The sequence below is a fragment of the Spea bombifrons genome, chromosome 5 (assembly GCF_027358695.1).
Source record: "Spea bombifrons isolate aSpeBom1 chromosome 5, aSpeBom1.2.pri, whole genome shotgun sequence".
Classification (NCBI taxonomy): domain Eukaryota; kingdom Metazoa; phylum Chordata; class Amphibia; order Anura; family Pelobatidae; genus Spea; species Spea bombifrons.
The window spans coordinates 67,534,720-67,550,672 of NC_071091.1; the positions used below are offsets into that span (position 1 = coordinate 67,534,720).

Genomic DNA, 15,953 nt, shown 5'->3' on the forward strand with positions numbered 1-15,953 from the left:
TTTATTTCCCTTTACACGTCTGTATCTCTCTAGGTTATTAAAAACCTTGAGTAGTTCTTGAGTGGTTCCTGATAGTTAAGTTGTATATGAGTGGTATGTGTTATCTGCAATGATAAACTACAAGAAGTATGACTTCCACGGGACAGGTTGAGCTGTCAGCACTTAGATGGAAGTACTATCTGACATATACTGCCCCATTTACCAGAAAACAGGGCTACAAGATAACAAAAAGGCAGCATGGTGCTCACTTAATAGCAACTAATGTGTACATAAAAAAAACAATGATCCCCACAACAAAAGCAATGCTATTTACAGATATTTCCACTTCACACGGGTTCTTTGGTTAAAAAAACACAATATACTGCATCTTTTTATTTGTACAGCCATGTATATTCTATTTTTGATCTGAATAAAATAGTTTACTTTTGTTTAAAATATCACTCCCAAGTCCTCACGTAAGAATATACCGGTACCTGCCTATCTGAATAATTATTTATAACCGTGTTTTAAGTGTGCAGCAAAAAAACCTGCCTACGAGGCAGACGACTATTTAATAGACCTTGTTACAAATGTTAGAACAACATTCTTGACTATGCCAAGTAAACAATTTAGAAAGAGTAAAACTGTACAACTGTACAAAAATAGTATTTGTTTTCAACTGCATGTGGTTTACACACAAAATGTGCGATAAGTGCAAATACTGAATCTTAGTTAATCCAGGATTTTCTGTTCTCTTGTTTCCTAGAAAAAGCAGACGCTGCTTGATCCCCGGAGTGATAGGTTGCCGCCTGCCCTGACTTGGGAGCTGGAGTTTCTCGGAGGAGAGCACTCTTGCACTTCTCTGCTCTGGAGGGTGGTAGGGATCGCATGGTGCTGCCGTTGCCTCTTTTTGTTGAGCCAAGTGCTTTGGTTAGCCGACTGGGCCTGACAAACACTCCATACTTGGGCTTGCAGCGAAAATACTCTCTGCCTTTTACTGTTCCATCATGTTTGCCTTAAACACAAAGAGAAAATTGTCACCTGATGGGTTAGATTATGGGTTAAAGCCAGAAGGAGTGTGACAGGTTGTTTAACTGAAAGAAGACTCCCTTCTCCCTTTGTTAGAGTTTCAACACCTATATGTTTCTCATAAAAACAAGTTGACATATGGGGCGTGAAAAACTTTTCAAACTATGAAAATCAAAAATTTAAACATGCATGTGGTTGTGATAAAGCTATCCCCAATCTAAGACAAGATCAAGGACTGATTTAGTCTGAGCCTCTACACGAGGAAAAATAGGTCATCAAATTCTCACTGGAAAGGGACATCATTGTTATTTTTCTCAACATTATTAGTGTTTGTATTTTGTGCGTGTGTGCATAATAGACAGGGATTTATGAAGACACCATGGTTAATACTGTTTGTTATGTATGAAGATGCCGTGGCAGTACTGCCGTGGTCATAGCAGCCCATGTGCATCTTGTTATGTTATCCTGTCTTTATAAGTCACCATTTTCTAGGTGCATGATCACTTTCTTGAAAGACAACCCTTTTCTTTCTAGATTAATGGGCATTTAGAAATGTAATGCTTGTGTAATTATACCTAGCTGACCATGAAGTTCAACGCCAACCCACACGCCTTGCGCAAAGTCAACTCTTCCAATATATCGTACAGTTCCAAACTTGTTATCCCCTATGCATACTTGATCTCCTACTGCTAGGATGCATGGAGAACTATGGGAAGGATTGTCTTCACAGTCTGAAAGATCCATATGATTTTTTTCAAGCAAATGGTCCTCAGAAGATTGGGATTGAGGTTTGTTGCTTAAGGCAGAGTCTCTCAGGCAGTTTAAATTCTGATCACTGTCTTCTATGATGTTCTGGACAGATATGTCACAAGGGAGGCCTGATTCAATGGAGTCATAGCCCATAAATCCAACCCTATGTTTGTCCCCATTTGAAGAGAAAACTTGTGAGCTTTCATGATCCTCAAAGTCTTTGCCATCTTCCACACCCATGAATTCTGTGAATGAGTGGTCCTCTAAAATATCACAGGTATGCTCCACAGCAACTTCACATGGTAAAAAGCTGACAAAGTTATCTTTGTTATTGTGGTTTGTAGAGCCCACCGAAGTACAAGACCCAGTTCTAATAAGGACAGCAGCATTTTGTTCAGTAGTGCAATATGGCACTTTATCAAAGGCACTTTTTTCTGTGAAACTTCTAGTGTTCTCAGAGCAGATCCCAACATTAAATTCTTTATATGTGCAAGGTTTGTAATCTTGTGAAGAATGGTCTCCCGCAAGATCATGACTTTCCAAATCTCTGGTTTGGCAGGCTAACTGGTCTGTGCTTTCACTGGAAGGAACCAGCATGTCAGAAAGCGTAGCATTAGAAGCACTATGAGAACAATATCCACTAGTAATACTGCTGGTGGTAGGGCTCCGAGACACCTCCTTATCCAGGGAACGGGAGCAAACAAAGTCTGTCTTTGAAGTTAACCAGTCCCTGCTGTCTAGACTAGCATTGTAAACACTGAAGTCTGCAAACTCCACTGGTACATAAGGCCTGAAATTATGGAAACTGGAGGCCTCAATTACTTTTTTGTTGGTTGCCTCAAATTCGTTGTCTTCTTCTTCGGAATCCTGTAAGAAATAATTATGTCAGTTATATTTTCACATAGTGGAAAACTGTCAAATTACGACAGCAAAATGCGTTGGTTTATCATAATCATTTGTTATAGTATGCAATCCAAATATCATTCAATTCCTATTGTCCTCACAATTAAGAGAAATTTTGTTAATGAGAAAATAATCATATTTTGAATATTGTCAATATAGTTGATCAGAACCAGATTCCCAGTAGGCTGAAAGGCCTGTGTACCAATGGAAATGATTACCCTTGTGATGTCATACTTTACATGTACTTATAAGAGTTCACCTCATGAAAGCCTTTTGTATCTGCATCTGGCAACATTCAAACAGAAACCTAGAGATAAAGCAGAGCAAGTGAACCTATGACTTATCAGCATATAGAGACTGCTAGAAAAATATTTATAGTTCACTATACGCAGGTATCGTCTCTGACACCGTACTAAATTCCCCACGACTTTACAATAAATAAAGCCAAAAGAAATTCAACCGGTCAAATAAGTAATTTGCTGTAGTTTAATGAGATGTCGCACTTGATGAAGTTGATGTACTTCCTAAAGCTAATTTGCTTACTTGCTTAATTCACTAAATCAAATTAGGGAATCTAGGCTGGTTCTCGGTTCATAAAATGTAATATAATAGTTTTCCCTTAGCATGGACATGGCCCACATGGAATTTGCCCTGTTCAGCCTTTGGCCAGGCCAGTCCTACGCCTCCATTACAACAATCGCTGCATCCTTATTAGATATGCTAAAGGGAACAGAAAGGATGGACCAGATGGAATACCCTAGTCTAGACTATAACGCTTGTAATTATTTTAATGAAGACTAGATTATGCGGCCATCGTAAAGCTAATCTTGGTTATTCGGGTATCCAGTTTTGATTTAATGATAGAAAACAAAATAATTAATGCATCATAATACATTACAGATATAGTACATATACCGTACATTGTATCTGAAACATTTTGTGAGCCGTCACCTAATATTTACACTAAGATCATCCTAGATTCCTAAATTGCAAACCAAACAAGTTGAGACCAAATATTTAAAACAAATAGTTATATCGAAACATGTAATTTGGGGACAGAAAAGGACCATTCAGCCGTGTAGTTCACCTATTATATTTTTCTGTATATTCTATATGATAACTTAATGTTGCAGTAAAAAAGTAGCTTAATCGTCACTACTACCAGAACCAAAACGCACACTTACAATGGTTTCTCCATGAGTGTTATTGTTTTCTACTGGCATGCAGCTGGTGTTATGTGTCTGGGGTGAAGGCATGCTCTGTGAAGTTAAGACACACAACACATCACACAACATGACAAACAACAATTGATGAAAACAGACATTGCCAGGCAGGTGTTATATCCATGCATAAAATACAGAAACAAAGTTTACAAAATGATACATGCAAACTAATAGCATTCTTACATGAAGTATTAAATATACATGCTACAGCAACAGGACAAGGGAGACGGTAGCATTTTGGGGGAGCAAAACTTGACAAGAATCAGTGACATAGCAACGAGTTCTACATCTGATCACAAGCAATACAACTTTTCAGTTATGTGTTTCCAGATATACTGCATGGATCTCATTTGTATATTGATTAGATTATATTGCTGCCTATATTACAAATGTTCTATGTCATTTCTTATAGTGTACACCTTTAGCAAACATGACATAAGCAGAGTTCAGGGAAGTTTAGAGAAGAAGGGAATGTGGCTCAAATCAGAAAGCATCAGGTGATAAGTTGCCCCGGGACAGACTACTTACCAAGGATGGCTTAATACCTACCATTATAAATATTTCCTGCTATAAACGTTAAAAAAACTGACTGGGCATTTCTATGGCAAGCCTGTGTATTTTACAATGGAAAAATAGCCAATACCTTAAGGCTGAGCTGTCAAGGCACGTAATGAAAACACTGCATTCCGACTGTAGAGAGAACGGATTAGTTGACCTGAGAAATAGGAAATAAGAAATAGAAGCATGTACCTCCTGACCGAGGAGCGGCTGGGCTTCCACTGGAGCCTTTCTCTTGTGTTCTTCTCTCACTGGCATTAAAGGCTTGAAGAATTTTGGTGGTTGGGGAGAAAATGTTTTGAATGGGCTTGTCACCAAGGCGTTCGGGCTCTCTGGTGGACCACCTTCAAAGACAAAGAAGCATTTCTGTAAGGACCATTTCTTAACAAACTATCAGGATTTCATTCTATCATTAATAAAAAAAAAAATCTTTTGTTTTGTATTCAATGATGACATCACTCACAGTTGTCTTTTCTTCTAGGTGAATCGGTTGTTTGGATTCCATAACACGATACATCTTTAGAACTAGCGGAGTAATCTGATATATCTAATGGGTTATCTGACCAACCCTAGTAAAAATAAAAATTCATACTGAGTGCCACTGATCTGCATGATATTTTTTTAACATAGAGAAAAAATTGTTAATTAAAGGTGTTAAAGAATAAATTGACAGGTTACGTAAGGTTTATTTGCTCAGCAAGCTAGAGTGCAATCATGCTGTGTGAAACAGCACTTTTAATGAAAGTGATAAATATGACACATAATATTCTTTACACCAAAATGAAAGGTGAGAATACGTCACTCAGTTATGAGGTGGTGCACGAGCCAGGGTACCACCAGTCCCTCAAATATATAGAATAAAGAGGCACGGCACTTCAACGGTGAGGTGAGTTTATATTCTCAAATGTGCCACGTAAAAAGCTAACTCACATACCTTGTCATCATCATCACAACCAGAGAGGTCCATGCGACTAGAACATGTCTGCAAAGATAACACAACCATATGAAGAAAAAAAAAGGCAAGGGCACAAATAATTTTTCATGACCCCTTGGGCTGACATAATACGGGTTGTATTTTTAGCTTTTTTTAAATTAAATATAGCATATGCTGCAATATACAATATCCACCACTGGATAAAACTGTCTGCAGGTAAGAAAAGGCACACTAAACCTTTTCATCTCACCTTTTATTTTATATTGTTTTGTCCTATTAACAAATTTAAACGTATAAAACAAGTGTACGGTGAACAGCACATGAATACATAATACTCAAAGCCACAAAGAATAACGAATGTTATGAATGACGAATGCCATAAAAGGTGGATGTAGCCCATTTTTAATTTTGATGGTCGATTGTTTTGAGTTAGAATTAAATATCTATGTATCCTTGGGGGTTGTGTTATCTTTTATCTGTTCACCCCTATAATTCCCATTTAAACATCTTCACCCATAATACCAAGCGTAGAGGCAATACTGTGGGTGAGTTACTAATGAAATATCAAGCTCTTTGAGAAGTTAGCGATACGCTTCTTACATTGTGCATGTTTGGTGTGCTGAGGCTTCTCCGGATGTGCCTAGTTTTGCTTGAAATTGCTTCCTTTACCGTGACAGCCTAAGTACAGACAGGAGAGAAAAACAATACAGATCAGGACAATCATACGTAAGAGTCGATGGGCTGTCCCTGTTGTGTACCTATTATATATGTAAGATTGGACTTTTATTTTGCAATATTAGCTTCATCAATAGCTGTGAGTTATTATATTGTTCAGTAAAAAGAGCTGCAGAGTTTGCCGGAAAGAGCGTTTATACTCACTGATTTCAGCATAAAGAGCTTGATTGGCCCTGTTTAATGTATTGTTCAATCAGTGAGAATAAACTAATGTTCCTTACCTATATGTCTGAGCTATACATGCTACCTTACCTGCCTCAGGCGCTCAAGACCCAGTATGTTCTCCACCTGCAGCACTCCACGTGTGTACTTTTCAATGTAGGACTCTCCATCAGCCGTTCCCTCGTACTCACTCCTTGCTGCCATCAAAGCTAAAGTTTCACGGTCCTCGGCTTCCTCTGTTGCCTGATGGGAACATATTTTTGTGTGCAATTAAAAAAAAGACATTAGCTATCACATTTACTGAAAATCTAGGGAATATCCACTTCGAGTGCATGTTAAGTGTATAGATATCTATATATATATTCACGCTATTATACAAGTTGAATGCAGCGGCCGCACTGAGAGTGCTGACTATTCCATTAACCGCTGCATGCATTAGAAAGGAAGCATTGCCATTGAAGACCCAGCTCTGGTTGATTTTGGTCACATTTAATGGTATAGCTGCATCTGTGGACCTCTGACCCATATTCCCATACAATATGCACCAAGGAGTAAGAAAGCTTTTGATCATCTGTGATCCTGTGCACGTTTCGTTACACACTTTCATGAACAGGCACAATAAAATAAAAAAAGAGAATGTTTCTTGATTTAGAAGATCCAATCCTACGACATTACAGGAGTCAAGCAAGTACTGTATAGTTTTATTTGTGAGGCTGCAGACATCTTTACCAATACAAAAGAAATGGAGTAAAATAGCCTTTCTAAGCATTAAAGCCATTAATAATTAGAAAATTCAACTATGTGTGAACTGACAATTTATCACAAGTGAGTCAAACTTCCCAGCAATGACATTCTAGTTCTTCTTTTCAAATTGATTTAAATTCCTCAAGACAATGTCAAGAATTGTGTCACGGCAATGTTTTAGACTTTTTCCTCCAATTTATTTTTGTAATTGGTTTTTATCCTGTGCTGTTCTGTATCAAATGTATAAGTGTATATAGACCATAGCTGTTTCACTACACATGCTTTGCAGGAGATTGCAATATAGACTGTACATAGCACCACCATATTCTGCAGGACCCAGGTGCAAAACCCAATATAACAAATAGTACACCACATAACAATTTAGATTTACTGAAATAAAAGATGCGAAGAGCCCTGTTCAAGCAAGCTTGCAATCTTATTAAGATAGGTTGCCTGAGGAAGGACCTAAGTAGTTTTTAAAGCTCTATTCAATTACTCAACAAATGTATCGCATTTCCCAAATTCGCTCATATTTGTTTTTTTGCTTTCTGATAATCACAGAGCTCTCGGTTTAGTTTATTTGTTTAGCCCTGTTGTAAGTTTCTCTTTCTTCCACAAAATAATAATGTGGGATGCGTTACCTTTGGTATATTGGACACTATTTCATAGCTCACTCCACAGGAATACAAAATATTCTTGGTAGACATTCGTCTTTTTAGACTCTGTGTAAAACTCTGAAAATACACAACAGAAGTAAAATTGTCAATAGCACATTATAAAAAATATATATATATACTGTAGCAGGAACTATACTATTTATTGTACAAAGACTAGTTCTGGCAGAGACATTTCACAGTGACGCATATCTTCTGTTTATCTCCTGTTTACGAGGGGACCCAAATTGCTTTGTCCCTCTTTACTAGAACCGCTGAATATTTTGTTACTACAGATAAATCACCAAACAAAATACAAAGTCTTAGCAATACCCCTCCATCATGGCACCTCTTTCCACTGCCTCTAAAACAAAAATGTCCTTCTTTGGTCATTTCAAATGTTGGACAGTATTGAAACCAAGAGTTGTTATTCTAAGAAGTATGTCCCTTTTCTATAGGTTCCTTTCACAGGGACCTGGCAGAAACATTGCTTCAAATTTGGCTTCTGGCCCCAAAATGATTTCAGTTTTATCTTGCCTCATAAGTGCTAACAGTTCACAAATAAACCAAACGATATATAAACTTTCACCAAATCTGTTGGCTTTGAAAAACCAAGAACGGCATCTGACAGCTAGCATGATGCTTACTGTGGGTACTAAGATGTGGCCTGAGATCCTATCTCAGTCGAATTGTAGGAGGAGGTAAAATAAGAGGAAAGCACACAATGGATGCTGTAAGGAAAGATCAGTCCATGCTTTAGGATGCTGTAAAGTGGAGTCACAGTGTACCTGTTTGTTATACACGTTGACTGCAATCCTCTTTCGTAAGACCAGTTCCATGGCAGCGGGGTGACTGAGCTGCACTGTGGCCTTTACGATTAGATAGATGCGCTCATTCTGCGGTGTCACCCTGTTCAAGTGAGCCGACTCGTGGATTGCAGAATCCCAGGATGCTATAGCTGAAACCTGTGGACGACAGTACACCGATCTGCGTGCCTGTTACATTTTAGACAGTACTACTCCACCACTTTGGCTGATGATACAACATTACATAAGTCTCGGCACCATATATATATATATACATTGCTTTCACAGTGACTTACCTCATCATCACTGTGCTTGATGATTGGCAGGTAGTAGAAGAGGCTCCCATGCTCCTTTGGTAGTATTGAATTCATTCCTGACGCATGAGAACCTACAAGTTGTTCACTGGCACTGAGGTCATCAGCTAATTTAAGGAATAAAAATAAGAGTTAGGAAGTTCTGCGGTCTTTTTACAAGATAGAATAACGGTGTTTCTTCTGTTTTATATTTATTTTTAATTATAATTATTTTTCATTATTTTTTATGGGGCTTTCCCCATAAGCCCCGAGATAGCCAAGTACCTTCTTCAGGAAATTCATGTTTAGTGATTTCAATAAAACAACATGCAGACAGACAAGTCCAAAGCTTCCTTACGCATTTCATACTTTCTTAGTACATAGACATGTGGACAACCCCCCCAAGGCAACACATTACATACAATCCTTTAAATTGCCTCTTTAGTGATGTATTTTCTTGATCGGCACTGTACATCCTGGTTTCTTTCATGATAAATGGAATGTTCTTTGTTGCCATATTCATAAAAGCAAGACCAGAAGAGTTGGGGTTCAACATGCTAAGTTTAGAATTTTGCCTGATGATTGTACCAATAGTTATCTAAAACTTTTATAGTTTAGCTTAAAAGTGGATATCAACATATACAATATATGCAATAGAGAAAACGTAGTGTTTCTCAGTAACACATTGTTATCTTATTTGAAACATAAGGGAAACTCCCACCAATTATTTATTACAAAAGTATTGTGCTGTTTTTCCTTTGTTTAGCAGTTCTAGTTTCGCATAATATAATGTGTTCAGGCAGTGTTCTAGTTGTGTTATCTTAACGATACCATGGCTCACTGTTAATGACTGATGTAAGAATGGATTTCATACCAAATGACGATAAAACCATGTCAATGCTAACCTACATTATTATATACAGCACTGTATTTCATTTTAAAATTGATATTTGTTTTCCCGTGGGAAAAGGGTGGTTTCTGAAGAACCTATAGAAATCTACTCAGTACAGAAAAATATATATTGGGGTTTTTTTCGTCTGTGGGAAACGGGAGTGAAATTCCCTGTATGCTTCGATCAGGACTGCACTAAAACCTTGATTGCCAGTATGTCACAAACTTTCAGCTACAAAGCCAATGGCACATAAGGCTATTTTACCATTGAGATCCAGGAAAAGCACCGGGATATGTGTTTCCATTCCAGCTGGTGGTGTCCTGCAGAGATAAGCAACAGAATCCGTTAAATGGTACCGTACAGAACACTAAACATTATTTAAAAAAGCTATAATATCAACAAACTAAGTTTCACCACTGAATATCATGGAAATAACAGTATGATTCTCGGACTGTCCCTTGGTGATATCAGTCTTCATTCTTCAAATGGTATAGATATTTGCAGTAGCTGATTTACAAGTCTGAATGCCTTAGTATCTCATGACATTATTGCCAATCCTGTACAATACGCCGACCTGATGGTCCTGTACAGTAGTCACGTACCAGTTTGCAGGTGCCCCCGGAATGCCACTTCCAGGTGCTGGAACTAAGACGGCATTCCTCTCTTCTGTCAGGCCTACCCACTGCTCAACAAGCCTCGCCTCACGCTCAATATCATCCTCGGTTTTCTCTGCGAAAGGAACAACAATTAAACCTTACTGGGGAGGCTAAGAAACCCATTCTACCCTCTCGGCCTTTTCTAACCTGTAACACTTTCATTTTCTTTCTCCTTTTCCCTTTATTCAATTCCCTTTAACAATTTCACCCTCTCTTCTCGTGAACCCTTTAGCACCTTTTCTTCCCCCCCTGTCCTTAATCCTTCATTGTTCTTAAACCGCCCTTTCTTTTCCTTCATTGTTTTTGTTTTCTCCTAAATCCTTTCTCTCTCCCTTCTCCTTCAATTGCCTCTTCCCTTCATCCTTTTCCTCTACAGACTCTTTGAGTACCAATGGCCCATCCGCACAACTAGCTAAAACCTTGAACACCTACCTTTCTGCCACACATACCCACTCCTCTGTCTACATATAACACATTGAGGCGCTGTACCTTTTTATATTATTTTGGGGATAAAATAAAATATATTTGTATCTATCCTTGCATAATTATATATATATATATATATAATTAAGCTGTGCACAGCTGTATTCTAGGTTTTATTATATTGACCTTGCTTGTTGATGATTTTCTGAATCTGTTCATCCAAGTATTCCTTGCGTTTAATTAGTGCATCTGACCACCTTTCACGCACACAGTTTAAATCTTCTTCCTGAGAAAAAAAATAAAAATAGTACACAATGAATTTACCTTTTCCTTTGAGACTGAAAAAATGATGCCATTAAACAGTTTTCTGTGTGTGCTTTAATAAAGTAGACTAATAATTAGCATTCTCTACCTTCCAGTAAAAGAGAATGAATAAGCAGGATGCCTAATTCTTATCTGCATGTTGCTTATCTCCTACAGACAATATTAATGGTTTCAATTGGTGTCTTATCATGGCAGATATGAAAACAAAAAGAGCTCATATACATTTATCTGTAGCCCATCATCCTGTCCCTTATATCTACCACCTATACTCCTATGTTACCTATATCGTGCGCATGCCATTTGAATTGGTCTACACCTGTGCCCTGCACTAGTTTTGGTCACACGTGGAGATGACATTGCCATCTAAATACGCCTACTATATACCGAAATGAGCATTTAAGATGATACCGTCCATATAAAAAGTTTACTAATCAAATAAGTCTGGTAAACTCTTTCTCTATTTAACTAAAGGCCAGGTCAGTAGTGCACAAGAGAAAACTGTTTAATGGCAAAAGCTGTAAAACTTCCAAGCCTGCGGCTTTCCTACAGGTTTCATAAAATGACACAAAATTCCAACAATAAATAGGTTAATGTTCTTACACCATTAGTGCTGCGCACAACTCTTGTGAGATTATCAGCAATGTCACTGGCAAATGTAATGCATTTGTAAACTTTTCCATGCACATTAAACCCGTTCATGCAACATGCCGTGTGCCAGGCGGCGAGGGAGTGTTTAGTTTACCCGTTTCTGGTGGAAATAGTAGAAAGCAAGAATATATGACCAGCCATATGTTAGTGAGTGTGTTTAGAAGTGATGAGTTTAGAATTAAATATTTATATTGTTTTCATCTTCTGGTATATAATTGTGGGCATTTTGGGGGGAACCATTCAAAGCCTTTAACCTAATATATTCTACTTCCAATCAGTGTGACCATCTTAGACATTTAAATTTAAAGGACTGTTTCACCGTATGGAAGCTGAGATCTGTGGCAAAAGCTACTTCAATAGCATAGCAATTATTTGCCTGTCCTGATGTTCTCTCCCCTTCGCCTCCTTCCAAGGCTGCATTAAACAATCAGCTTCCACCCAACAGGGGCGGTAACTCAAGATAAGAGGAGAAATTACTTAATTGGAAGGGATAATCTCTATTAAATATGTTTAATATTTATATAGAACTTTGAGGGGAAAAAAACATTGTACACTTCCATGTGACCAAATCGGTGTCTGCTAGAAGGCCATTATTTATGTAACATTTATAAATTAAGAATAAAGTATAATATAATGTAATTTAGTCTTAGGTCTATATTTTACTAAGCCTCAGTGAAAGGGATAAATCATCTCGGGCACTTTGGTTGAGATAATCTGCAGCTCCTACTATGGTTGTGTGTTGAACAGTGTTATAGTGTGTGATGAGTGTGTAAGCAGATAGGCATTTCCAGTGGCGGTTTACGTTAAGGCAATATGTGAATCCAAGCTCCCCTTTCCAGGCTCCTTAAGCCCTTTCTCCCTCCCTTTCCCATGTTCCCAAAACCCTGTCCCCTTCATCCATGTCCAGGGATAAAGCAAACCCTGTCCCATGCCACAGGGTTGGCAGAAGTTGCAGCAGCAGCAGTAATACCTGGTAACTATCCATATCATCACCATCAACATCATCATCTTTCTGGTAGGAGAAAATAAACTTTGTAAACTGGACATGCATTACTCAAATTTCACAAGGTAATAAAGCAAGGGGGTGTAATACCCAGTAAGGCTGAAGATTTAAGGTTCTATGTAAAAAGTGCAGACATTTCCAGCATACTGCCCTGCTATAAGGTTACTTCCTCCAGGAGAGTACAAAAGGAAAGTGGTCCACGAACATAAACAATCTGAGACTCATTTGTGACTGGTCAAAAGAAATTAACTGCAGAGCTAAGAGGCTTTCAGTGATTTCAGTGATTTTACCTGATAACTGTCCAGCCCCCTCTGCAGCTTAGTCGACCTGGCTGTGATACCTCCCACAGAGACAGAAAGTATGGCTTCCACCATGAGTGGCAAGGTACCAGAATTCTGTACAGGCTTCACAGTCACCTGAATCCTTCGAGAATGTCCCTAAACACATGAAAAAGAACAGTTTTAATAAAGTATTGAATGGATTTTTTCATGGCTTAGATGGCTTGTCAAATGAAAAACAAAACTGCTACCTGTCTAAGCTGGAAGACGCCTCCAGTGTTCACGTCCTTGGCCTGATGCAACTCTACAGGCATGTATTCTCCATTCTCATTCAGCTCATGTATGGAAATCCACATTTCTATTCTCCGCGTCACTTCATTCCACCTGGTACAAAGTCATTATGGAATTAGGTACATGATGTGTCTTGGACACTTTCACTTGTCCATTCAATGTATTAATCAATTCAGTTAAGGGAGTGTAAGTTAATGTTCCCCTTAAACAACTGGATTGTAAAAACCAAAAATGTGTACAATTAGTAATGAACTCCAGCTAAATTCTGTCCAGTAGTGGTTGACTAGGACAGGTGTTGAGCTACTGTAGTGGTAAACAAGACAGGGGTCACATCGGCCATTGATTCTATCATGCAAGTCGGTGAATAGGTCATACAGTCTGGGTTCAAGAATAAAAAAACTAAAGCAATGTCAATGCACTCAACCATGAAGATTACACAAACCTGTCACATAATGTTCTGGATTTAGCATGAAGAGAATCTATCTCCCACAAGGACCTGCCGTTCCCAGCACATCTGTGACCCCAAACCTCAATTGCAAGTGCGCCTTCAGAAATAAACTCCAAAAATTCTTCTGTAATATGTACCACAAAGTCCTAGAAAAAGCATATATATATGTATATATATATAAATTGACAATGTCACAAAACATTATGGCATGCTGTGGCAACCTACGTACATACATACATAACATAGATAATATAGAATGTGTCGGCAGATAAGTTACTACTGTTGTCTCTCCCAACAATGCTCAAATGGAGCACAATTGGACCTTCTGCAAAACAAGTTAATAAATAAATACTGTTCTTGATCAAAAACAAGAGATATGTACAGATGACATTTCAGCTGTATAACAGTTTGGAACAATTTGACAAAACCTGGTAAAGGTGCAACTTTTAGATTATGTACTTGCAGAATAACTGAAATCTCCAAGTCAACACCGCTGCCAGCAGCCCAGGAGCGTTAATATGGAATACTCTGTGTAATTATCTTTATACAGCATAACCCATTGTTTAACTTCTAGGACACATTTTGGGTAGTGGGAGGAGGGTTTTGTCTTTCTTTATTTTACTTTGTCTATATTATGTTTTTTTGTTAGCCTTGCATGTTGTACCCAAAATCTTTTCATGCTACTCAACGGAAGTCATTGGGAAAAAAATGACTATACATTAGTTTTCCATTTATAGTAATTGTAGTGTGCTTCGTATCATAATTACTTTAGAATGATCAAATTTAACAGTAAACTGGGCATCTTTGCTTCGAAGTGAAGGCATGTCTGGGTTGACCATGGGTGGCGCAACAGTAGCTTCAGATTGATCCCAAAAGGTGTACTGGCAGAAGACAAAGTTGGACAGGTTCAGAGGAAGACCGGTTGCTTCTTTTATTTTAACCTGGAGAAGGAAATCAAACCATCTGTTTAGATTAAAGCAAAAAGGGCTTTGGACAATTTAATCAATATTCAGTCTCCATTTTCGGTATCCTTTTCTTTCAATCAAAAATATTATTCCTATGTTTTGTAAGCTACTTATGCAATTAAAATATTGTTATTTTATCTCCACTTTTAACTATGTCTTATTCAAAATGTTTAATCAATATGTTGGATTTTTATTGCATTATAAAGGGGGGGAAATTAGAGCAGTTTGTTATCTTGATTTGTCATGATTTGCAAACTATCATCCATGGAAGGGATGTTTAACCTTTTCTTCAAATAGTATGTCCCATTCCATACAAACACACGCTGCTGATAAGCCTATGCTTTTTTCTTGTGTTAAGGGTGGAATCCATTGAACATAAAATTGGTTTTGACAAATGCTATAGGATTTAAATTCAGTAAAATATTTAAGAGTTGCATGTGTTCACGCTGGCTGTCATTTACCAATTTAACCTATGCAGCATCAACTGGAATACATTAAATGATCATAACCTATGATACTCACTCGGCAAGTCAGTTTTTTTGTCCGGTGGATGATTTCACCGCTGTTATCAATTATTTCAAAGCTTCCACTTTCACTTGAGTTCTCTGAAGAGTCGTCACCGACTAAGCACTCAGGCACAACCCCAGTAACCCGCATCACTTCAATGTGAAGTCGTCCTGCAACCTACAGATGTCCATAATATTAAAAAAATATATATAACATCTTTTTTCTTAGATTAATTCTTAGTGCAGCTGAAATTTGGCAAAAAAACACATGGCTGTTTGGGTTCTTACCTCCCCCTGCTGGCTGATGATAGGCACTGCATACTGGAGTTTCACATCGTAAAAAAGACACTCCAGGAATACATTTGCCACACCAATTAAGTTGTGGTTTTCTTGAGCTTCATAAAATGGGTCTCCCTTTTTAGAAGTAAGCTGTTTGCTCTAGAAGAAAAAAAAATACAACTCTTGTAAGTATTTTATAAATCAGAACCTCATGGAGCGTCATTAATAGAATCAGGCAGAATGCTACTTTTTATAGCTGCTATCTGAACAAATTCATATTTTCTTTAAAATGCTATAGTAATGTATTCCTGTTGCAAATGTTATGTTGTTTATCCATCTAAAGTTTGCCAGGTAACCACTTTCACTATGGGTATTTTAAATCCTGTTTTTTTTCAATGGCATATCAGGCTTTCCTTTGATGCCACTTCAAGTGTATAGCTCAACATGTATAAAAAAAAAAAGGGAGAACAT

The 15,953-nt window shown here is 37.8% G+C and overlaps 1 protein-coding gene across 2 annotated transcripts in view; it reads right to left on the reverse strand.

Moving 5' to 3' along the window:
- Positions 1 to 15,953, reverse strand: part of KIF13A (kinesin family member 13A) — an 85,339-nt gene continuing 69,386 nt past the window's right edge. The window contains exons 20-40 of one of the 2 annotated variants that reach the window (XM_053467041.1): positions 15,492 to 15,641; positions 15,220 to 15,381; positions 14,500 to 14,673; positions 13,727 to 13,878; positions 13,245 to 13,377; positions 13,006 to 13,152; positions 12,683 to 12,724; positions 10,927 to 11,026; positions 10,264 to 10,390; positions 9,926 to 9,981; positions 8,773 to 8,897; positions 8,459 to 8,635; positions 7,659 to 7,751; positions 6,364 to 6,516; positions 5,977 to 6,054; positions 5,377 to 5,424; positions 4,906 to 5,011; positions 4,635 to 4,786; positions 3,846 to 3,920; positions 1,584 to 2,625; positions 1 to 994 (exon numbers count right to left, since the gene is read on the reverse strand). In XM_053467041.1, coding sequence (XP_053323016.1) covers positions 708 to 994; positions 1,584 to 2,625; positions 3,846 to 3,920; positions 4,635 to 4,786; positions 4,906 to 5,011; positions 5,377 to 5,424; positions 5,977 to 6,054; positions 6,364 to 6,516; positions 7,659 to 7,751; positions 8,459 to 8,635; positions 8,773 to 8,897; positions 9,926 to 9,981; positions 10,264 to 10,390; positions 10,927 to 11,026; positions 12,683 to 12,724; positions 13,006 to 13,152; positions 13,245 to 13,377; positions 13,727 to 13,878; positions 14,500 to 14,673; positions 15,220 to 15,381; positions 15,492 to 15,641 — 3,579 coding nt within the window. In that variant the 3' untranslated portion in view covers positions 1 to 707. The remainder of the gene's footprint in view (positions 995 to 1,583; positions 2,626 to 3,845; positions 3,921 to 4,634; positions 4,787 to 4,905; positions 5,012 to 5,376; positions 5,425 to 5,976; positions 6,055 to 6,363; positions 6,517 to 7,658; positions 7,752 to 8,458; positions 8,636 to 8,772; positions 8,898 to 9,925; positions 9,982 to 10,263; positions 10,391 to 10,926; positions 11,027 to 12,682; positions 12,725 to 13,005; positions 13,153 to 13,244; positions 13,378 to 13,726; positions 13,879 to 14,499; positions 14,674 to 15,219; positions 15,382 to 15,491; positions 15,642 to 15,953) is intronic. The other variant, XM_053467040.1, reaches the window with a different exon arrangement.